Raw genomic sequence first — 22854 nt, forward strand, 5'->3', positions numbered from 1 at the left:
GCTGGCAGCTGGGCTGCAGCTGGGCATTCTTGCTTGCCCACCCCCAGGGGAGGAAGTTGGATAAACACCACAGAAGTGGGACCCAGAGGGCCTGGGGAGTGGGCGTGCCCTGCAGAGTCTGGTGGGCGGGGCCTGTGATGGTCAGAGCCTGCGGGGTGGTGATGCAGGGCTATGCAGGGAGCTGCCTGGAGGCTGTCAGAAGAACTACTCTGCACACAGGAGTCCCCCACACCCGCTGTCCGGATTTCCAGGAGCAGGTGTCCACTGGGCACAGGGACACAGAGTGAGCTGGGATCACGGGTGCAGCCTGGAGAACCACACAGACTCATCTCAGGTGGGCAAGCTGGGGCCTCCACTTCCCCACCTGGAACAGGGGAAGGCCCAGCTCGGCCTCCCAGGGTGGAGAAGAGAGCCCGAGGGTGGTCTCCAGAGTCACCAGTGCGGAGCTGTGTGTCGCCGAACAGGACCCAAACCTCTCTGAGCCTGAGTTGCTGCTTGTGACAGGCGCCAAGCTCACTGCCCACCTCAAGGGATAGATAAGGATCAGGCTTCTGTCCACTCCTGGCATGAATGGTCCCCGGCCACGTTAGCCGGTATGATTATCCCCAACCTCGGAGGGTCTGACCTGGTGGCTCAGATGGTAAAGAATCTGCCTGCAGTGCAGGAGACTCAGGTTCGACCCCTGGATCGGGAAGATCTCCTGGAGAAGGGAATGGCAACTCACTCCAGTATTCTTGCCTGGAGAATCCTATGGACAGAGGAGCCTGGTGGGCTACAGTCTATGGGGTCCCGAAGAGTCAGACACGATTGAGCAACTTTAACTTTCCACTTCTACCTCCAGGAGGTGGCAACTCCAGCCCCACCCTCCAACCCTCAAGGGCTCCTAGAAGAACACAGATGCAAACTTTATTTTGTAAAGATTTCTCTCCACCCAGCGTGTGTTCAGGGTCTGCTCCGGCTGGGTGATGGACATAAATTAAGGTCACTGAGCGTCCCCAGGCAGGGTGTGGGCCCCAGCCCCGTCAGTCCCAGCCGAAGTCCTGGCCGGTCATCTGGTAGAACTTGCGGTTGAAGGGCCGGTAGAAGGCCCGCAGGCGCTGGACCACGGCCTCGGGCACGCGCGGGTGCGGCCGGCCCTTGGACTTGCCCAGGCAGCGTGGCCGGCCGCTGCCCTGCGCCTTCTTGAGGCAGGGGAAGCCCTTGGTGGCGTTGAAGTAGAAGTGCTTGTCCGTGACCACCCGCCTGAGGCCCAGGAAGTCCTGCACACGGCCCAGCTCCCCGGCGGGGTCGCTGACCAGGCGCTCGCCACTGACGAAGAGGAAGCGGGACAGCGGGAAGTAGCGCAGCCAGTTGTCCAGGTGCTGCGCGTACAGGCCGATGCGTACGGCGCTCCAGGCCGTGTCCACGGGGCCCAGGCCGCGGCGGAAGGCCAGGGCGCCGAAGCTGGGCAGGCCCGGGGTCTTGGAGAGGGTCTGCGCGTAGTCGGAGATGGCCCGGGTCACGGGGTTCCGCACGACCACGATCAGCTTCGTGGCCGGGGACATGCTGTGGATGCGGCGCGGGGCCTCCCGCGTCACGAAGTAACTGGGGGTCTTCTCCAGGGTGATCTGTCCATCCAGGGTGCGGGGCATCAGGCTCCTGCGGGACAGAGCGTGGAGAGGGGGTGTGAGTGGGCGCTGACCCTCCTCCCACACTAGATCTGCCCCAGGGCCAGGATCAACCGCCCCCGCCAGGGGAGCCCCAAACCTACGGGTAGCTGAGCCTCCCCCTCACCCACCCTGCCAGGCCCACCCATCCTAAGTGCCTGGGTGGGCAGCCTGGGGTGTGGGCTGTGAGGGTGCCCAGCCTGAGCACAGGCTGGAAGTGGGGCCCAACTTGCAAGGCTGCTCACACCCCCACAGGGCTCAGCTGCACCCCAACCCTGACACGGGTGCCTCTCACCCCAGACCCGATGCTCATGAGGCCAGGGGCCCCAGGCCTGCCGCCCACAAGGCTCCACTTGCCCCCCCACCCCCGCAGGCCCCTGCACTGTAATTACCCCAGTCACACTCTCATTAAGTGGCTCATGGTGTCCCCTGAATTAGGTCATTAGTTATTGACCAGTGTCCCCAGCAAAGGGCATCCAGCCTTCCTCTCCGTCACTCCCCTGCATTGCCCCTCCCCGCGTCTGAAGGCAGCCCTGCTAATTCTTCCCAACCCGCTACCCACCCCAGAAAGCTGAAAGCCACAGTGCAGCCCAGGACACCACAGAAGTTAGCAAGGTGGCCTGAGCACCCGTCTCTAACCCCAGCGGTCCAGCTGCCCAGACCCCACTGGGAACCCAGGGCGCAGGGCTGCATGCAGCCCTTTCAGCAGCCCCCTCTCTATGGCCCAGGGCTGGGGGGCACTGATCCCATCCCAGGGCGGGTGACAGCGCCCTGACCATCCTAACCGTGGAGAAGCCCCTCCTAGCACCTCGCCCTGGCAGCGTCCCGGCCACCCTGCCAACCAGGTAGAGCTGGGTGGGGCGGGGCAGGGTGCAGTGGCGGGGCCAGCTGAGCAAACAACTCCGAGGGAGGGCAGGGAACTAGGTCAACAGAGGCAGAGGCTGGGACCTACGCTCGAGAGGGGGGTCTCTACCCGCTTCTCTGACAGAGTTGCCCCGCCCCACAGACAGCGCCCAGCACTGGTCCCTGCCAGAAGGGTCTCAGCCAGGACAGTGACCCCCGGACTTGGCCCTGGGGAGGCAGTCTCCTCTTCTGCTCTGCTGGGTGGACAGACAACATGAGTTGGGATGCCAGCTTGGAGGATGCTGATGTCAGGACCAGAGAATGTGCACATGTGGGTCCCGGGGGTCCTTCCACTCCCCCAACACCCCCGTTTGGCTCCAGGAAGTGGGGTAGACAGTGTAGTCAGCCGGCTACGGGAGCTGCCCCCATCCCTTGAAATAAAGCCCTGGGTAGAGCCGGTCTACGGAAGACATGGGGGACAATTCTGCTCCCCCACATCCCAGGAGTGAGCTGGGACTCCGTCCACACCAGTCACTGCCCCATCTATAGGCAGGCACACTGAGGTTCAGAGATGGAGCAGGAAGTGCTGGGGAGGGCATGGGCCCCCACCCCACCCCACCCCTGCGCTGCAGCTGCTGGGAGGCATGTCAGCCCGGAATGCAGGTGGGGACTGAAGGGTGAGTTCAAAGAGACTGGGGGTGGGGACAAGGCCCAGGGCCGAGTCCAGGGCTGCAGCCTGGGATGGCCAGCTCAGGGAACCCCCCTTCCCATGAGAGGGAGGCCAAAAGGAGGGGTGTTCCCCACACTGGACCTCAATGCTGAGACCCACAGACAGAAGCCAGTGCCCACAGACCCCAGCAGAAGTCAGCATCCCCTGCAGGGAGGGAACCAGCCCTAACTGCTCCAGGACCCTCCTCACCGACTGATACCCCTTCCCATCCCCTTCCTCCCCAGGTGCCTGGTGACCCCAGGAGCACCCTCTCTCAGTCCCCAGACAGGCCGCCCAGATTCTGAGCAGTCCCACTCCCTCACGCCTGGCGGGGGTGGGCGGCAAGGAAGTCAGGGAGACTGAAAGGGGCCTTAGTGCCCACTGCTGCTTTCTCTCCAAGGAAGAGGGAGGTGCCCCACCGTGGAAGGGGGATGGGATGGGGTGGGGTGCCCACTCTTGCCACACAGCAGCTTGGAGAGCTAAGATCTTTGGGATCAATGACTTGCCCCCACCCCACCCCCCACCCCCGGCCTCAGAAGCCGGTCTCCCAGGCAGGCGGGCAGGAAGGAGGGTGGGGATGGGGACTCCTGGGGGGGCAGGAGAGAAGGGGGAGAGGATGAGAGAGGCAGGACTGTGACCCCCCCACAGCCAACATCTGATGGGCTGCTCCGTGGACACGCGCTCCCAGCTCATCTGGTCTGCATTTCCCTGCGGCTTCCATTCAGCCTGGGTGACTCCCCCCTCCGCCTCAGGACGCCCCTCCACCTTGGGGGGCCATCCATGCCCCACTCAGCTCCCCCTCTGCCCCAGACCCCTCTCTGTCTCAGCCTCCCTCCATCTCAGTGCCCCTCCTCCGTGTCTCACACCTCGCCTGGGCCCCATCCCGAGGGCCCTGGGACCCATCAGGAACCAGCTAGGGTTCCCACGTGAAACAGGATGGTGCCAGGAGCCAAGGGGGTTCCCAGACCTGCACCTCTCCTGGTCTGTCTGCTTTTCCAAAGCCACAGTCAGAGTACGACCCCCACTTTCCCCCAGACAAGGCACTCCCACTGAACTGAGATTTTGGGGTGTTTGCATGGCCCCAGCCTCTGCCAGACAGAAGGTGATCGGTGAGTCAGTGAATGGATGAACAAGTGCCATGTGAGACATTTGAGGGCCCCAGTCCCCAAGGAGGAGGACCCTCAAGAGCCTGAGGGAGGAGCTGAGGCCCCGGGAGGGGGACTGGTTTGGCCAAGGTCAGCTTTGAGTAGCCCAGGATGCCTGCTGAGGCCAAGAGAAGGGCCAGAGCCACAGCCGAGTCACAGTCTGGGAGGAACGGGTGTCCCCAAAACCCAACTGGGGCACTAGCCACTCCTCTGCTCACTGCCCCAAACCACTGCCCAGAAAGAGCCCTGGAGGCTGGGTCCAGGGTCCTGAGAGCAGACCCGTCCTGGGGGCTGGGCATCCTCTTTGCAGCTAGGGAGACTGAGGCAGGGGTGGGATTTCAGAGGCTCAGTGCACACACAGGGCTGGCTGGAAGGACAGTCAGGTTCAGGGACACAGGCGTATGTGAGCAACGCCAAGCCCAGCTGTGCACATGGGCACATGCCCTCCAGAAGCTCAGGCCTGCACCACCGGTGAGGTCAGTGCTAGCCAGCCCCAAGGGACAGCTCCGGATTAAAGGGGCAGGAGGGACCGGACCGACCCTCTGCACGCTCGGTGCCCCCCATCCCCGCACAGAGGCTGGGCTGAGGAAGGACTCCTCCTCCACCACTTAAACAGACCAGAATCCCTCCCACTCTCATCTTGGGCCTCAGAGATGTCAGTGGCCCAAAAACCCCTCCCCAGAGCTAAAGACCTGACCCGGAGTCTGGGTCCAGCTGGCTTCCTCTCAGGACCCTTAGGCTCCCCAGACCAGTCCCCCAAAGCTGGAGCGTGTGCCCAGGGAGGGCCTGTCTGGATGGGGGCCTCAAGATCCCCAGCTCTTTGAGAACCCTTTTAGGTCTAAACCCAGCTCTAGAGCCCCCACAGCCCCTCCCTGGCTAGCCGATCAGGGCCGAGCTCTGAGGTTTGCCCACTGGAGCCCACTTTCCCCTCCTCCTTCTCCCTCCCCTCCCCCTCTTCCTTCTGTGCACAGAAGTGGTAAATAAAGGATGCTCTGGGGTGCTGGAGCACTGTCAGAGTGGGCAGTGGTCTCTCCGTAATCATCGAGAAGGCAGGGATTCAGACACTCAGCTCCAAGGATGGACCCACCTCCCCCATCACCACACAACTTCCCAGACCCCTAAAGGCAGCCACCCTTCAGAGTTCAGGAGCCAGACCCCCAATTCTCAGTGGGAACCCTGCCAATCCTTGAGTGATTCTGATGCAAAAAGCAAAGATAAAAAGGGGATGGAGGCAGGGTGGAATCTGGGTACAGAAAGCCTGGTAAACAAGGAGGTCAAAAGTCTGGGTCCTGCCACCATCCAGTCGCCGCTTGTTCACCAGGTGACTGTGGGCAGGGTCCTCGTTGGCTCTTAGGGGCTAGGCCTGGACTTGGGGATGAGGTGGGTGCCACAGGGAGTGGGGTGACTCACTCTCCATCTGTAAGCTCTCATTTTCCCGAAGGGAGGTATAGGGCACCGAGGCGGACTTGTGCCCGAACAACAGAGGCAGCAGACAGGGCCTCATGCTCACTCCTCCCTACGAACCTCCGCAGGGAGGGGCTGGTGTTCAATCAGCCACCAAAACAGGCTACTTCAGTGGGGGCTGGTGCCCCCCTCATTCCTCCACACCCCTGAGGCCGTACCTGGTGGGAGTGAGGGTGGCTACAGAATCCCATAACATGAAGTTGAGGCCCCAGTTCCCATCCCTGGACACTGACTCAAAGGCATCCTCCTCTTTTGTAAAGACCAGACTTTCTCCAGACCCCCAGTACTGCAGAGAAGGATTCCTCTTTCCAGGATCCGGGATCCTGGGGTGGGAATGGGGTGACAGATACTTCTAAGAGGCTGCAAGGAACCAGGAGGCCCTTCCCTAAGGTCACTGACCAGAGTTCAGACAGGCTTTCCTTCCCCGAGTGATGCAGCAGAGAGGGGCGACTGAGCAGGAAGCATTTTCAAAGCGCCGCAGCAGAGAGGGGCGACTGAGCAGGAAGCATTTTCAAAGCGCCTCAGACCCCACTGGCTGGAAACTACTTCTCAGCCGGAATCACACTCTAGCCCCCTAACCAAGGCTTTCCCCGGAGTTTTCAAAGTTTCTGGGAGACCACGGCCACCCATCTTCTTTTCCATAAAATCCGCTTAAGGAAGTCAAATCTCAGCCCGCACGCAGGTTGGTCTCAGCCCCAGAAGATACCCCGAGTCCTCGCCCCGCCGCGTCCCCAACGAAGCCCCTGGAGCGCACCACGCCGTTTCCCCGAAGGCACCCGCCAGGAAACCGATGGGACCGACGGGCCCGGGCGCTCACCGGTACCAGGCGAGACCGCGCTCGTAGCACCTGTCGAAGAAGTGGGGCTCCGAGCCGAGCGCGCGGATGTCGGGGTGCAGCCGCAGGAACTCCAGCAGGGCGCGCGTGCCACCTTTCTTCACGCCCACGATGAGGGCCTGCGGGAAGCGCCGCCGGCCCGAGCCACTGGCCACTGGCAGACCCGGCGCCCCGGGGCTACGGGATGCGCGGGGCGGCTCGGCGCGCGCAGGGGCCGGCGCGGGGACCCGGCCGGCCGGCGGGCAGCGTCCGGGGAGGGCGCAGAGGCAGTAAGCGCCGAGAACCAGCACGGCGAACAGCAAAGGCGCACGGGACGCCCGAAGCGCGGCCCCGGGCCCTGCCGCGGTGCCCTGGCTGCCCCCGGCCCCGCCGGCCAGGCCGCCGCTACCTGCCATGGGGCCGCACCGCGCCCAGGCCTGCGAGCGCGGGCTGCAGGAGGGCGCACATCCCCGCCGGCGCCACGCGCAGCCCGTCGGCGCCGGACTTCTGCTCTGCGCCCCACTGCCGGGTCTTCTGCGAGCGGGGCGGGACCAGTGCGAGGGCGGGAGGTCCCGCCCCGCCCAGAGGCCCCGCCCCTCCTAGACCACTGCTCATCCCAGGACACACCGGCACCCACGGGCGCCGCGGCGCGACTCGGGGCCTTAGAGATTAGCCTGGCACGCCCTCTCGGAGACCCCAGGCCCCAGCCCGCTCGGGATGCGGCGGCGGCGGCCGCAGGACGGTGACAGGACTGCGCTGCTATCCAAAGGACCCGCTCCTAGAGGGCCGATCGCCGCCCCGGGCGACGCGGCAGGTGCGCGGGCGGAACAAGTGGGTCAAGGTGGCTCGCGGATCCGGTCCTGGTGCTCAGAGGGGCTCCGGGAAAGTGGGAAGTCTGCGGCGGGAACCGGCTCACCTTGCTGACAATCGGTTTCCTGTTGCCCTGCGCCAGGGTGACGGACAGGGCGGTTGGAGAGGACTAGCCAAGTTGATTACCATTTTAAAGTCCAGGAGACATACTCAGGGGAGACAGGCCCAGTGGAATTCAGACCTCAGTCTCCTGAGCCTCTCCACGTGTCTGTGTGTGCAGCCTAGGCCCCCGGTGTCCCCCATGGGACGTCAGTGGCCCATCTCTGACGCTGGCGAAGCGGCTGTATTGGAGATGTGAAGGATTCAGGAGACCTACCTGTGATGGGGAAACCAGGAGTGGGTGTCCTTTGAGAGAGCTTCTTCTGAGGGGCAGGGAAATTCAGGGCCCATCCCAGTAACAAGACCTGCTGGGCGCTGGACACTCAGGGACTTTTCTGATATCCCAGGCTGACTGAGCCCCTAGCACAGCCTTGGAAGGCCGGCCAGGAGAGGGCAAGCACAGCCCCAGGGACAGACAGAATGGAACCCACGTGCTCCCTTTGCCTCTTCCCCAGCCTTCCTGGCCTCGGGGCTGGGGCAGGTGGGCATGAACTCCTCAAAGAGGCCAGGCTTCCCCCAACCAGTGGCCAGACACCAACAGCCTCTACTGGTTAATGGGCCGCTCCTGGGCCTAATGGTATCCTGACCTAAGAGAACCCTGGAGCACTTCCCCCGGGGCAGGGGCCTCCACGACCCACCTGCAGAGCCAAGGGGTGAAAACCACTGACCAGCGCCCCAGCCCAGTTCCCAGATGCCATACCTGCACCTGCTTGTCAAGGCAAGACTCCGCCAGGAGCCCCGTGGGCAGAGTGTTGGCACAGCACCATCTCGGGTGCATGCCGGCACACGCAGGGTCACAGGAAGTTCTTCTTCTGGTCTAGCTTAAAACAGGATTTGTTCCAGACAGTCTGGTTCTCGTTAGAGCCACCCACTCCACCTGCAGCACCCAACAACAACCTCAGCAACCACTTCTCAGGGCTCCGAACTCCAGCTTTAAACACTGGTGGCCCTTCTGTCTCCCTGCCCCAGCACCAACATTGGCTAGGCATTGGCTGTACTCCCTCCTGGGCATGCCTTTCCCTTAGTCCCTGCCCTTAGCACACACGCACACACACACACACACACACACACACACACATGTGCGCCTGCTTGGGGAGTTTCCAGAAAGAATTCACCAAGAACAGCAGGACACCGAACATGCTGGGGGTGGGGGAGTGATGTTCAGGGACAAGAGTCTGCTCCATGTTTGGCAGTTGATCCCCTATCTCCACCCACCACCTGGCTCCCAGGTGAGCTGTCATCGTTCAGTCACTAAGTCGTGTCTGACTCTCTGTGACCCCATGGACTACAGCACACCAGGCTTCCCTGTCCTTCACCATCTCCTGGAGTTTGCTCAAACTCACATCCATTGAGTTGGTGATGCCATCCAACCATCTCATCCTCTGTCACCTCCTTCTCCTCTTGCCCTCAGTCTTGCCCAGCATCAAGTTCTTTTCCAATGAGTCAGCTCTTCTCCAATGAGTCAGCTCTTTGCATCAGGTGGCCAAAGTATTGGAACTTCAGTTTCAGCATCAGTCCTTCCAATGAATTCAGGGTGGATAGTTATTCCCATCTCCAGGGGATCTTGCCAACCCAGGGATCGAACTCGGGTCTCCTGCATTTCAGGCGGATTCTTTACCATCTGAGCCATCAGGGAAGCCCTCTCAGGTGAGGGGTGGGTGCAGATCTGGGGACATCCAGGAAGACAGCCTTGGGATGTTTGTTCACCAGTGTATCCCCAGCACCTCGTGGAGCCTGGTACCTGACAGGCACTCAATAAAAACCAGCCAGTGGAAGGATGGGAGTGGAGGGAGAGGCTGAGGAGGGATTTCTAGAGGAGATGATGGTGAGGCAAGCAGCAGGAAAGCATCCCAGTTGGCCGGGGGAAGGCTCAGCTTCAGAGAGCACAGTGATGGGGGCCGGGTGGGGAGGCAGAGGATGGAGAGAGCCAAGGCTGTCCCAGGGGAGTGCATCCCAGCCTCCTCCTCCTCTAGAGCTTGCCCTCAGGCTCCTGCCAGCCCAGATCTCTGGTGGATGGAGTGGAAAACTCCATCCTGACTCTGAAGGAAGAGCTTCATTGAAACACAATTCCCTTACCATGCAATTCAGCCACCTAATTCGGCCACCATTCTCAAATTCAACAGTTCTCAGCATATTCACAGTGTTGTACAACCATCACGACAATGAGTTCCAGAACATATTCATCACTCTAGAAAGAAATCACATACCTGTCAGCAGCTCAGTTCAGTTCAGTCACTCTGTCATGTCCGACTCTTTGCAACCCCATGGACTGCAGCACGCCAGGCTTCCATGTCCATCACCAACTCCCAGAGCTTGCTCAAACTCACGTCCATCGAGTCAGTGATGCCATCCAACCATCTCATCCTCTGTCATCCCCTTTTCCTGTCTTCAGTCTTTCCCAGCATCAGGGTCTTTTCCAATGAGTCAGTTCTTCACATCAGGTGGCCAAAGTATTGGAGTTTCAGCTTCAGCATCAGTCCTTCCAATGAATATTCAGAACTGATTTCCTTTAGGATGGACTGGTTGAATCTCCTCGAAGTCCAAGGGACTCTCAAGAGTCTTCTCCAACACCACAGTTCAAAAGCATCAATTCTTCCCTCCCTCAGCCCCTGGCCACCACTATCTACTTTTTGTCTCTGAATCTGCCTCTTCTCCACGTATCATACACGTGGAGATCATACATTATATGACCTTTTGCAGCTGGCTTCTTTCACTCAGCATAGTGTGTTCAGGGGTCGTTTATACTGTAGTGTGAATGTCAGTGCTTCCCTCTTTTCATAGCTGTGTAATACTCCTCTGTGTGGATGGACCATGTTCTGCTTATCCATTCATCAGTTGGTGAATACTTGCATTTTTTTCCACCTTTTGGTTACTGAGAATCATGCTGCTGTGAACGTTCATTTACAAGATCTCACGTGAGCCTAAGTTTCATTTATGTTGGGTATATACCTAGGAGTGAAATTGCCCAGTCAGATGGTAACTATGTTTATCCCTTTATGAAGAGTCCTCTTTCATTTTTTTCTTTAACTACATGAAGCTTGTGGGGTCTTAGTTTCCCCACCAGGTGTTGAACCAAGGACCCGGCAGTGGAAGTGCCAGATCCTAACCACTGGACCACCAGGGAACCCCCTGAAGAGTCCTTTTGAAGGTTAAATATGGAAGTTTCAGCATCTATGTCTGCGTACTCCTCACCCTCAGGGCTGCTGCCTTCCCTCCTCCACAGGATGTCTGATTGACCCCTCCACCCTGCCTTGCCACCAGAGTCCAGTTTTCTCCTGTGTGACCTAGGGAGGGTGGATCACCTCCTCTGAACCGCTTGGTGAAAAGTCACTTTGGGGCTCCAGGAGAGACCCGGCCATGGGGGCTCAGGGCGAGCGGGGGCCCCTGTGCCCTGCGAGAGTGGCTCAACTCCTGCCCTGTGGTCACATTTCCTGTCCAGAGAAAACAGGTGTCAACCACACCTTTCTGTCCAGTCTGATCTCCGCGGGGGCCCCTTAGCTTTGAGGGCTCTACATGGCCCAATTTCAATTCCCCTTTCACTTCATCTGGGTCCCCTGCCCAGGCAGGGGCCAGGCAAAGGTCCATCTGCTCACCCTCCCTGGCCAGCCATCAGACGTGCAGAGAAGTTGTATCTAACACGGCAGCAGGGCCTGAGCAGGGAGAAGGTGGAAGAGGTCAAGTACACAGCATGCCTGGGGGAGAGCCAGGGTGGGCGACCCCGGAGAGAGTCCCGGGGGCAAGGTCGCAGTGCGCGGACAGTCCAGCCTGGCCTCACAGGTCTATGAGCCAGCCATCCCAGCTGTGTCTGCGTCTCCTTCGCAGACAGTGATGATTTCCCTGCGGGCGATTTTGATCCCCACCTACCTCCTCCACCCACCCATGCGCTCTGCAAGGCCAGGGATGGGGTCGGTCTTGATCCTTCCGTGGCTCCATACCTAAGCATCGTGAGTGCTCATGAACCTGTGTTGAGTGGCTGAGTGGCCAACTCTGCGTGTATGTCTGAGACAGTCTAGGTGTGGACCACCTCCCCCATGCTCCTCTCCTTCCCAGGCTGTCCCCTGCCCAGTCCAGGCCCCCAGAGGCATCCTCTCAGGGTGTGCGGCTCCACTCTGGAAAATGATTAATAACACCATTCAGTCCCTCCCTCCGCGGGGCACAGCTGGGGGAGATTTCACACATGCAGGGCTTCCAGAAACTTCCTCCCTGAGACCACACCCTCGCCCCCCAGACCCATTCCCCCGCAGCCCTCTGAGATTCCTCAGTCTGCGAGGGGAGCCGAGCAGAGGGGGCCGAGGCCGAGGGTGGGCCCAGCTGTCCTTGATTTGTGTGGGGTTTTTCCACTTCAGATGCCGGGTCTGCCCGAGCATATAGAGGATGCGGTTTCCCTCCCGGGAAGGCGCCCCTGAGAGACGTCTCCCCACCTGCCCCACCCACCCCCATAGCCCAGCCCAGTCTGGTGGGAAGCGAGGGGCAGGCATCCATGGGCGTGGGGGCGTGCAGCTCAGCACAAAGCCAGCCGCAAGGACTCCTCAGCGACGAAGGCGGACTCAGGCCCAGCTCTGACCCTCCTAGCATGCGCCCTCGGCAGGGGGCCAGCCTCTCTGAGCTTCACTCCCCTACTTTATGAGGTGGAGATGACACCAGCCCCCACCTCTCTGCGCGCCTGGCTTTTAAGCTCTTTGTGATATGGAGGCAGTGGGCATGTGACAGTGACTGGCACAAGAAGGGGAGCCCTAAGGACTTCTTAATTTGTCCTCCTGGGGACCAGGCTGGAGAGGAAGGGCCTCCCTAGTCCCAGGGTGCTCCAGGTGGCACTAGTGGTAAAGCGCGCTCCTGCCAATGCAGAAGACGCGTGTTCCATCCCTGGTCAGCAGTATACCCTGGAGTAGTAAATGGCAACCCACTCCAGTATTCTTGCCTGGAGAATCCCATGGACAGAGGAGCCCGGCGGGCTACGGTCCATGGGGTCTCAGAGTCGGACATGACTGAAGCAACTCAGCAGCAGTAGCAGCAGGGTCTTGTTCCTAGAGACCAGCTAAATGTGAAGACACAGAGGGACAGAAATGCTTGCAGGGCAGACAGGATTCCTAGGAGTGGGGACCCACTGCGTGTTCACACATATGCGCCAAGCCTGCCTGGGGACCTGGGGTTTGCCAGGAGGAGCCAGAACCATCTCCCGTGCCAGGATGGCCCCAGCTTGCCTCCAGCCACCCTCACCCCTCTCAGTGGGTCTTCCTGGGGGGCTCAGAAGAAAGAGGGCCGTTTGCCACCGGGCCCCTGCTTCCCCAGGAGAGGGCGGGGCTCCAAGTCCCAGGACGCATAAGTGGGCCCTGCAAGCTGCTTCCCACCCACCAGCCTGGCCCAGCTCCGTTTATAACAGTCCTCCTAGGCTGGGAGTCCCAGCCTCACAAAGGAGAAGGCTGGTAACAGCCTTTAGACCCAAGGTGAGTCTAAAGAGGGCAGAAAGGGGGGCCCACAGAAACAGGACTTCCTCTGCCCCCCCACCTCCTCCAGCTTCGCAGCCGCATGCTGGGCCTCTTGGAGCCTTGGAGAAGTCTGGGAGTCATCCAAGAATGGCCGCTGGGGCTCTGTGGCCAGGTCTGTCTGTGCCCTGAAGGGGGCCCCCACGGGCTGAACACATTCCATCAGGAACTGGGGGGCCAGTGCAGGCTCAGGAAGCTCATGCTCTGCAAGGGCCAGGACCACACTCACATGCACACAGGCAAGAGGGGCTTCGGAGGCCTCCCCACCAGCCCCAGCCACCATCCCCTGTCCCATGTGGAGAGCCCCAAGTTTGAACCTCTCTGCACACCAGTGACCTACTCACAGTCAGCAAGGCCAGGGAACAACCCCCCACGGAGGCCCATGCCCCTCACACCCATCCACCTGTGCTTCTAGGGGAAACACCCCGTGCCCACAGTTGGCCAGACAGACGGGCAGATGGGCATTCAGCCAGGCTTGTTCAACTAGGGCTTGAGAAGACCCAGAGCCCAGAGCCCCAGGGCCGAACATCCTGGACATGCAACTTGCACTCTGCTCTGCTCCCCACCAGATCCCCCACTAAGGAGCAGGCTCCCTGCTCAGACAACAGGACCTGAAAGCCTGACCGCCACACCCTCCTCAGAGAACAGTGACTCCACCCTTGTCCCCCATACGGTCAGCACTGTCCTTCCTCTGACACTGGCTTCCCTGTCCTCCCCCGACTTCCAGGCACATCCCAGGGGCTCGACCTCAGGGATGGAGCACAAACACCCCACCCTAGCCGAGACTAAGGGACCGAAAAGCCACCAGCAGCAGGCAGACAGCATCTCGGGGAGCAGAGCCCCTGGGCCTTTCTCCTCTCTGTTCCAGCCTCCATCAGTGCAGCCGCCAAGCCCTTTGAAGCCAACAGGAGCTTGTAAATGTCCTGACTGAAGATGAAACATGATAAGACATGAAGCCAGAGGCTGAAACACAGATAATCTCCACGGTTTTACGAGGAACAAGTCACGCCTAGAGACAGGTGCTGGGGGAGCTGAGGGACTGGGGCGGAAGGAGATTATTGGCAGGTAACCCCCTCCCCGGCAGCCCCACCTCTTGTCTGCTGCCAGAACCTCACCAACCATCTTCCCTCCGCGTCTTACCCCTAAGCTCCTCTAGCTCTAGAGTCCAGGGCCAGGGGTAGGGTGACTGGCGTTCCTGCCTCCCCCAGGCCACGGACACACTCACACAGATGTGTGGTTCGCTCTTCCTGAGACTGTGCGGCCCCCACAGAGGGAGCAAGCAGAGGCAGTGTGGTTTGGTGCGCATTCATCTGATGCTGCCACATGCAGCCCCGTTTCAGGGCTCACTCTTTGGGGCAGGGAAAGATTGTTGTTGTGCAGTCGCTCAGTCATGTCTGATTCTTTGTGATCCCATAGACTGCAGCATGCCAGGCTTCCCTGTCCTTCACTATCTCCCAGAGTTTGCTCGAGATTCATGTCCATTGAGTAGGTGATACCACCCAACCATATCATCCTCTGTCACCCCCTTCTCCTCCTGCCCTCAATCTTTCCAAGTTGAAGCTCCAATACTTTAGCCACCTGTTGGAAACAGCATCATTGGAAAAGACCCTGATGCCGGGAAAGATCGAGGGAATGAGATTCCACCATTCTAGAGTGGAATCTGCCTGGTCTAGAGGCCCAGGCACAGGGGGTTTGGGTGCAGATGGTGTGCGTAATAAAAACACAGTTATGATAAATAAACAACTCTGCTACCACTTATGGAGTCGGGGATCAAGGATCAAGACGAGAGGGGGTTCTGCAGAGCCTTGGCAGGCAGAGCATGACGGAACCACTGAGGGAAGTTACCTGGTTTGATGATTATTGTTCAAAGACCACACTGGTGGGGACAACTGGGAGAAGTGGACAAAGATGCGTGGGAGGTGGAACCTCAGGAATTGGTGCCCCCTCAAATGGTAAAGAATCCTCCTGCAATGCGAGAGACCTTGGTCCGATCTCTGTGTTGGGAAGATCCCCTGGAGGAGGGTCTGGCAACGCACTCCAGTATTCTTGCCTGGAGAATCCCCATGGACAGAGGAGCCTGGTGGTCTACAGACCATGGAATCGCAGAGTCAGACACTGAGCAACGAAGCACCCAGCGTGGGCCAGCAGATACGACGAAGGTGTGGAAGGGCCACAGAGAGGAGGCTAGGGGCATCAGAGCAGGTGGGTCCCACCCAAATGCCCTGGAGAAGGGTCTGGGGCTTGGCTGGGGCTGGGAAGGATCAGTCACCACCTTCCCAGCCCCCAGCTCTGTCTGCTTCTGCTGATTCCAGAAAGAGGCACACTGGGCCTCCACTGCTATCCCCACACCAGAGCATAACCCCTGCCTCCTGCTCTGAAAGCAAGGAGTCTCAACCACTGGGCTGCCAAGGAAGTCTCAACCAGAAACTGTCTTTTTCTTTTTTACTATTTATGTATTTCCCTACACCAAGTTTTGGCTGCTGGCATGTGGGCTCTTTGATCTTGGCTGTGGCATGCGGGTTCTTTGGCTGCAGCACATGGGATTTAGTTCCCTGACCAGGGATCTAACCTGGGTCCCCTGCATTGGAAGTGCAGGGTTTCAGCCACTGGACCACCAGGGAAGTCCTCCGACCAGTAACTGTCTTGAAGCCCACTAAATGCGCCTCCGCCGCACCCTCGGACGCCAGGAGGCCTCTGCCCGTGGGGGAGGTTGGGGGGCACTGGCTTCTTGAGCCAGCCTGGCTTGGAGACGGGACGATGCGGGCGCTGATTCCTTAGTGCGGCGGGGAAGCGCGGCGAGGGCGGGAGCCGGGGGCGGGGACCCGCCCAGCCGTCGAAGTTGCTGCCGCAGCGCCCCCGGCGACACCACGGGGAAGTGCCGCGCCGCTCAGAACTGCTCGGGCGCTCCAGGGGCCTGAGCGGCCTCTGCCGGTCCTCCCTGCACACGGTCCCTGTGCCCACTCCCAGAAAGGACCTTGAGGACTGGTTGACTCGGAAGGGGATCATAGCACTAGGCCCCCAGCTGGGCCTGGGATGGGGTGGGGGCATGTGGCTGGATTGGTGGTGACCTTCGCTGACCTCTGCAGGCGCCCCCTTCCATGTGCTGCCCCTGCCCACATGCATGCAGGGTGTCAGGAGGTCCTGAGACCTACCAACAGGACCTGAGTAGCACCCTCACCAGGGTCACGGCTCTCCCTGGCACTGGACTTGTCACTCAGAAGAAATGAAAGCCCTGGATGAGTGAAAGCCCCAGGCATCATCAATTCAATTATCTGCTGTGTTTATTGAGCCCAGTCTCCAGGCTTCCCAGGTGGCGCTAGTGGTAAAGAAACTACCTGCCAATGCAGGAGACTCAAGTCCAATCTCTGGGTCAGGAAGATCCCCTGGAGAAGGGCATGGCAACCCCCTCCAGTATTCTTGCCTGGAGAATCCCATGGACAGAGGAGCCTGGTGGGCTACGTTCCCGGGGTCTCAAAGAGTTAGACACGGCTGAAGCGACTTTGCATCCACTCACACCTCCAGGCTGGGGATCAGCAGAGTCCCACTGGTCCCCTGTCCGAGGTGCCCTGCCCTGCCATGCCTGGGCCTGCTGGCTGGTGTTGGCAGAGCAACTGGAGCTGTCTGCCCCTGCATGCAACCCTTGGCTCAAAAGGCTGTGTCCCGGGGCCTCCACCCGGCAAAGCAAGCAGAGGTAGGGGGCAGAGGGGGATGGGCTCTCAAAAAGCCTTTTGTTTCTCAAGAAGGAACTGCAGCTGCAGGCCAGAGGTTATGATGCAATCCTACAGGGGGGTGGGGTGGATTTATGATTCCACCCAGCCTTTGATAGAAACACTGTCAGGGGCCATCCACTTCCAGGCTCCCAGCATAAGGGGACCTTGGGGTCCTGGTGCTCACTCTCCTCACTCCCTTCCTCCCAGAACACAGCTTGCCAGCCCCCAGTTACCACCCTGTACAAATGAGCACTGCCACTCACAGCTCCCCCACAAGTCTCACCATCCCCAGGCCCGACCCCCAGCCCACTGTGCTATAGCTCTGAGCCCAAGGGGCAGCCACAGGGGTGTGGCCTGGACACATGGGCCCAGCTTGCCCCAGGAAGCCAACTTGCTCTTGAGCCAAGTTCAAGCTCAGGGGACACCCTAGCCAGAATGCAGAGCCAGGAGTGCTGGGAGAGATAAGCAAAGTCCAAGGTCCTTCCTGGCCCTGGAGCTCAGTTTCCTGCTGACCACTCAGCTGGCTCTGATTCATTCATTCATTCATTCATTTATGGCATGCAAACTGGCTCAAGGGCTTCCCAGGTGGGCTCAGTGGGTAAAGAATCTGCCTGCCAATGCAGGAGACAGAAATGTGGGTTCCATCCCTGGGTTGGGAAGTTCCCCTGGAGGAGAAAATGGCAACCCACTCCAGTATTCTTGCCTGGAGAATCCTATGGGCAGAGGAAGCTGGCGGGCTACAGTCCATAGGGTCACAAAGGTGAGACATGACTGAGTGACAGCACAAACTGGCTCAAGCTTGTGAATTGACAGGAGTCTAGTGTCTGTCTTTATGATTCAAGTTAGACTTCTGCTCATACAGGGCTTCCCAGGTGGCACTAGTGGTAAAGAACCCACCTGCTAATGCAAGAGATATAAGAGACGCAGGTTCAAGCCCTAGGTCAGGAAGATCCCCTGGAGGAGGAAATGGCAAGGAGGAAATCATCTTTATGATTCAAGTTAGACCTCTGCTCATACAGATCAAGCGAGATCAGGCTTCCAATCTACTTCGCTCTGAGAAACACCCTGCCCAACTGGCCGACTCTAATTCTGTGTGAGTCAGATTATTCTGACAACCGCTTTGACTCTGTTGACCGGCACTGTGAGCCGCCATTGGCCCTGCTGCCCTAGGATCCAGTGACTCCCATGCATTCCAGGCTTCCAGTTAGTTCAATGACAGCAGCTCTCCTGTAATTCCTGATGTGGTTAATAAAGACAGCAAGCCTGGGTTCCATTTGTTTACTGGTCTCCTCCTGATTACTCTAGAGAGGATTCAAGATGGAAGGGGCTTCACCCTCCCCCCGCTGATGGCAGGCGCCTCAGAGCACATGCAGTGAGGTTCACTCACTGTTTACTGGGAGGGGTTGACAGGAGGCTGTGAGCTCAGGGTCCCCAGCCTTGCACTGTCAAGATGATGAAGCAACAGGCTGCTTTCCTAAGCCCGAGTGAGGCAAGCCACATCCGCACAGATGGCGCAACCAGGTTTGGGATTTCTCCTCCTGTAACTGAGGTCAGAGTCCATCCCCTCTGCCTGCTTCCCCAGCGGGTCACAGGTCATCACCACTCTGGCTGCCTGCAAGGGTTTAACCAGAGAGAATCATAGAGTGACCAGGCTGGGGCAGCTGGCAGAGCCACCCCTGTCTGCATCCCATCTCCTGGCACAGCCTGGAGAAGGTGGGCAAGAGCTTTGGTGAGGGCGGTGCCATCTCAGGGCTGGGCCCCATGGGGTTAGTCCAGACAGGCAGTAAGGGGGCAGTGGGCTGAGAGGAAGAGAAGGTGGGGCTTGCAGCATCATCCAAAGATAGACCAGGCCTGGAGTCCACACCCTGAGACCCTGTGTGAGCCAACAGCAGGGCCCGTCCTGGCAGCTGAGTGTAAGCCTTCTCTTCCCAGCAAGAGCCAAGGCCTCGGGAGTCTTCCTGAGGTTTCAGTTACTCCTTTCTCCCAATCCCGACCCCACTGCTCTGTCTGTGGCTCCACGACTGAGGTGGGTGGCATCAGGTGGTATCCACCTGATCTGGGTATGGGTAGCCCGCCTACTGTCCCTGGGAGGCAGAGGTTTCTTCGCCTGAAAGACATGAGGGAGGGGAGAGAGAAACAAGTCGCTGTTAACAGGTCTGACACCGCTCCCTGGGCTATCCCAGTGTCTCCAGCCTGCGGCTCGGCGAGGCCTGGAGGATCCTGACCCCTAGTCTGGGGCATCTGTGTGTCTGGTTCATCTGCTGAGACTGCAGGATAACCCAGAGTCTATCCTTCCTCCACACGTCCCGGAGGACGAATAACCACACAAGGACAAAGTACTCTCAAACCTTTATCACATGCTGGCCCTTAGGGACACCTTCACTTAACCTCCACAGTGAGGGAACAAGCAGGTGCTATTAGCAACCCCATTTTACAGAGGATAAAACTGAGACTAGGAGGACTTCCCTGGTGGTCCAGAGGCGAAGACTCTGTGCTCCCCCTGCAGGGGACCGGGGTTCGACCCCTGACTGGGGAACTGGATCCCACATGCTACAAGTAAGAGTTTGCATGTCGCAACTGGGACCCAGAGCAGCCAAAGAAATAAATATTTAAAAAACAAAAACTGAGACTGGGGGCTGGCCACAGTCCCATGGGCAACAAATGAGGAGAGGGGATTGAGCCATAAAGAGCACAGAGAAGTTCAGAGGGCGGCTGGGGAGGCAGAGCGCAGAGGGCCAGAGAGGAGGCTGGCCTCCGATAGCGTTAGTTGCTCAGTTGTGTCTGACTCTTTGCGACCCCATGGACTGTAGCTCACCAGGCTCTGCTGTCCATAGGATTCCCCAGGCAAGAATACTGGAGTGGGTTGCCATTTCCTTCTCCAGGCCTGACCCAAGGATCAAACCCGGGTCTCCTGCATTGCAGAGGACTCTTTCCTGTCTGAGTCACCGGGGAGCTCAGATAAAATGCACACAAATGAAAAATGGCCCCTAAATATCCACCAGTGATGAATGCTGCCAACACACGCACACATTTGCCAGCTCCTACTGCATGTCAGAACCCAGAGCACTCTTGGGCAGCCAGTCTCAACAGGCCTGTGAAGGAGACTGTGCCATCACGCCCACTGCACAGAAGAGGAGGCGGCTCAGAAAGGCCGGCAAGCAAGCCTGCAGCCACACAGCCCTGGTCCTCAGCCTCTGTGCTGCCCTGCATGTGATCAACCAGCGTGGGAGGCAGGACAGCTGTCTTTTGTCCCTGCCCCGCAACCACCCTCCAGTGGCCCTGGGCAGAACCTGGGCAGTGTGCTTTGGTGCCCCCACCCTTTGTCACCATAAATGAATGAGAACAGTGTACCCTTGGGCCTCTGAAGTTTACACAGGCCTGTGCCCAGGTGCCAGGAAGCAAGCGCACCTTTAGGGATGAACTTCAATGAGCTGCTGAAAATTCAGAAGCGGGACTGTCCAGGCTTGGGGCCATCGTTCAGGAACTCATGGCCCAGCCCATTGCCACACCTGCCACAGGATACCTGGAGACAAGACAGCCATTAAAAACAGCTAGAGCCACGGCCCCCGCAGTGGGGATCCTCACGCCCATTTCCCAAGGTAACTGCTGTCAGCCCCATCCCACAGCCTCCCCCAGAAAGCAGTGCAGTTTCCCTGTCCTCACCAAGGCCCCAGGGTCTCCCAACAGTTTGGGGTGGCAGCTCCCCAGGCTGAGGCCAGAGGCCTGGAATAGAAAGAGGGTAGGGCCCTGCAGCTGAGGGGCAGCAGCAGGAAGGAGGGGGGGCCAGTTCTCAGCTCCCCCTGGCCAACACCCCTTCCCCGCCGCCCTGCTGCTACCACCCACCTTTATGGCTCCCGGCCGATTGTGCTCTGGACGCTTGGCCACACTGTCAGCGTGGATAGTCTCAGTGAAGGCCGGCCATGGGGATGAGTGTGCATACTTGGAGCGGCTGGAGAAGAGCTCATAGCCACACTTGGCACACACGTAGATACCTGGGGCGGAAGGGAGGCAAGAGCAGAGATGCTGGCTCCAGCACCTCGGGGGTGAGCTCCCAAATCCTGGGTGAGACCCCAGGAGAGGACAGCAGGACCCCAGTTACTAGGTGGGCTGCACATCCTCCGCACGCACCCACCCACCACCCACAGGCTTGGACATCAACTCTGTGGGGGAGATATGGCATGGAGCTCATGTTGAATGGTTCTGAGCCTGTGCCAGAGACCAGGAGAGTCACTTTTCACACTTATCTCACTGGCTCTTCTTAACAACCCTGTGACGCAAATGTTCCCATTTTACAGATGAGGAAGCTGAGGCGCAGGGATACAAAACATTCAGCTACAGGGTGTGCAGCCAGGAAGGAACCCAGGCAGTCTGATGCGGACACAGCTCTGCCCCACATACACCCAAACAAGTCCCACCACCACTAGCCCACCTCCCTTCCCACATGGCTGACCCTCTGCCCAAAGAAGCCTTAAACTGGAGCCCAGCCACTGGCCTACTCTCCAAACAGGAAAAGAAAGATCCCAGCAAAAACACTTCTGGTCCAGACAGAGGGCCCAGGAAGACGGGGCAGGGAGAAAAATGGGTTTTAATCTATCCCCAAAAGATCACTTTGAGGGGGAAAAAAAGTTTGCAAAATTGACTTGCGGAACAGGAAACTGCTTGGGGGTCCCTCAAGGGGTACTGAGTCACCTTTTGCCCCCTGCCCAGCCTAGAGACAGTCTACCCTGGAGTCCATGACCACTCAGCATTTAACAGTAACTTGAGGAAAAAAAGAGGAACCAGGAGATACTGTGGAAGTGAGGTTTCTAGTGTGGCTGAGTAGCCAGAGGACAACCCCAAGTTCCACAACCAGAGGGTCCTATGTCGCAGCTGGCTCACAGAGATGCCGAGTGTCACAGCCCAGCCCCCTAGAGAGTTGACACCCAAGAAACCCCGCCCAGGGGTAGGTCTCGGCTCTAGTCTTGCCTGTGGACATATTTTTACCAAATTAGTCCATGACCAGGCAGCACAGCCCAGCATGTGATTCACCTGGATCTTTCAAAGCTTGGGGCCAGGGCTAAGGGTGGGCCATGCCCCAACCAAACACTCACCCCTCACCTTCCACATCTCCTAACTGGCCCAGGCTGTCCAGTCAAACTTGACTGACCATTGGCAGCCTGGCCTGGTTACCCAACCCTGGACCCCCTGGGAAGGCGGGGGAGGCACCCAGGCAGTTACATTTGGATCCCAACGGGACATTCTGTGCTTTCCAGCTCACCCCGCAGGTCTGGGGAACTGGAGAGGAGAAAGGGATGGGGTCAGAACCGCGCAATGCCCCAAGGAGAGGGAGCCAGTCACAGGAGATGCCCCTGGACAGGACCTTCCAGGGCGTCCCTCTAAAGTCCCGATCCTGACCCGGATACCCCGAAGGGCGTCGCCACCCGCGCTTACCCTGACCGCACAGATTTCCCCGGAAAGGGCCACGCTCGCACTCAGGGCCTGTGCTCTCTCCAGCGTCTCCCTCCCCTAGGGTACCCCCACTCTCTGGGCCCCTCAGACTCCTCCCTCCTCCGTATCGTCTTTGCCCCGCATGCGCTCCTCTCCGCGCGGCCACACTCGTTCCGCGTTCCTGGGGCTTCGCCGCCACCCGGAGGGCAGCGACGGCCCGGCCCGCTGCCCTCCCAGAAGTTACAGTTCGTACCCGGCTCAAAGTGGCTCTGGAAAATCTCGCCCCCGAAGAAGCTGCAGAACGACATGGCGCCGGAGGGACGGCCGCACGCCCGCCGCCTCCGACCGATCCGAGGCCAGACTCAGGACCCCGGGCCCGGGCTCGCAGGGCCCGCCTCCCACTGCCCCGCCCCTTTCCGCGGACCAACCCCTCCCCGGAGCTAGCGCTCCGACTTCCGCCTCCGGGAGGGCCCTTCCGAGGACTCGCCCCCGCCATCTTCCAGCAGGCCCCGCCCACCAGCCAGGACCTTGCCTCTGCGGTTCCCGAGGCCCAGCCCCGAGCCGCAGGGTGCGCCGCCGAACCGCGTCCGCCACTGGGCGGCGGCTGCAGAGAACTGGGAGACACGTCAGCTTTCTCCCCTTCC

At 59.5% G+C, this 22854-nt stretch overlaps 2 protein-coding genes across 4 annotated transcripts; both read right to left on the reverse strand.

Moving 5' to 3' along the window:
- Nucleotides 1–914: 914 nt before the first annotated feature.
- HS3ST6 (heparan sulfate-glucosamine 3-sulfotransferase 6) lies at nucleotides 915–17911 on the reverse strand. Of its 2 annotated transcripts, none has more exons than XM_065924028.1 (2): nucleotides 14919–17911; nucleotides 915–1638 (listed from the first exon to the last, which is right to left on the reverse strand). In XM_065924028.1, exons 1-2 carry the CDS (start codon nucleotides 15167–15169, stop codon nucleotides 1023–1025), a joined length of 867 nt encoding a protein of 288 aa, XP_065780100.1. In that variant the 5' UTR covers nucleotides 15170–17911; the 3' UTR covers nucleotides 915–1022. The 2 variants fall into 2 exon arrangements, with proteins under 2 accessions (XP_065780100.1, XP_065780098.1); XM_065924026.1 differs by lacking the exon at nucleotides 14919–17911 and adding an exon at nucleotides 6625–7037.
- Nucleotides 17912–18047: 136 nt separating this feature from the next.
- MSRB1 (methionine sulfoxide reductase B1) lies at nucleotides 18048–22622 on the reverse strand. Of its 2 annotated transcripts, none has more exons than XM_065924032.1 (4): nucleotides 22464–22622; nucleotides 20627–20775; nucleotides 20192–20306; nucleotides 18048–18890 (listed from the first exon to the last, which is right to left on the reverse strand). In XM_065924032.1, the coding sequence occupies exons 1-4, from the start codon at nucleotides 22516–22518 to the stop codon at nucleotides 18859–18861; spliced, it is 351 nt and encodes a 116-aa protein (XP_065780104.1). In that variant the 5' UTR covers nucleotides 22519–22622; the 3' UTR covers nucleotides 18048–18858. The 2 variants fall into 2 exon arrangements, with proteins under 2 accessions (XP_065780104.1, XP_065780103.1); XM_065924031.1 differs by having other exon boundaries at nucleotides 20135–20306.
- Between the last annotated feature and the right edge of the window lie 232 nt (nucleotides 22623–22854).

The sequence above is a fragment of the Muntiacus reevesi genome, chromosome 2, assembly GCF_963930625.1.
Source record: "Muntiacus reevesi chromosome 2, mMunRee1.1, whole genome shotgun sequence".
Taxonomy (NCBI): Eukaryota; Metazoa; Chordata; class Mammalia; order Artiodactyla; family Cervidae; genus Muntiacus; species Muntiacus reevesi.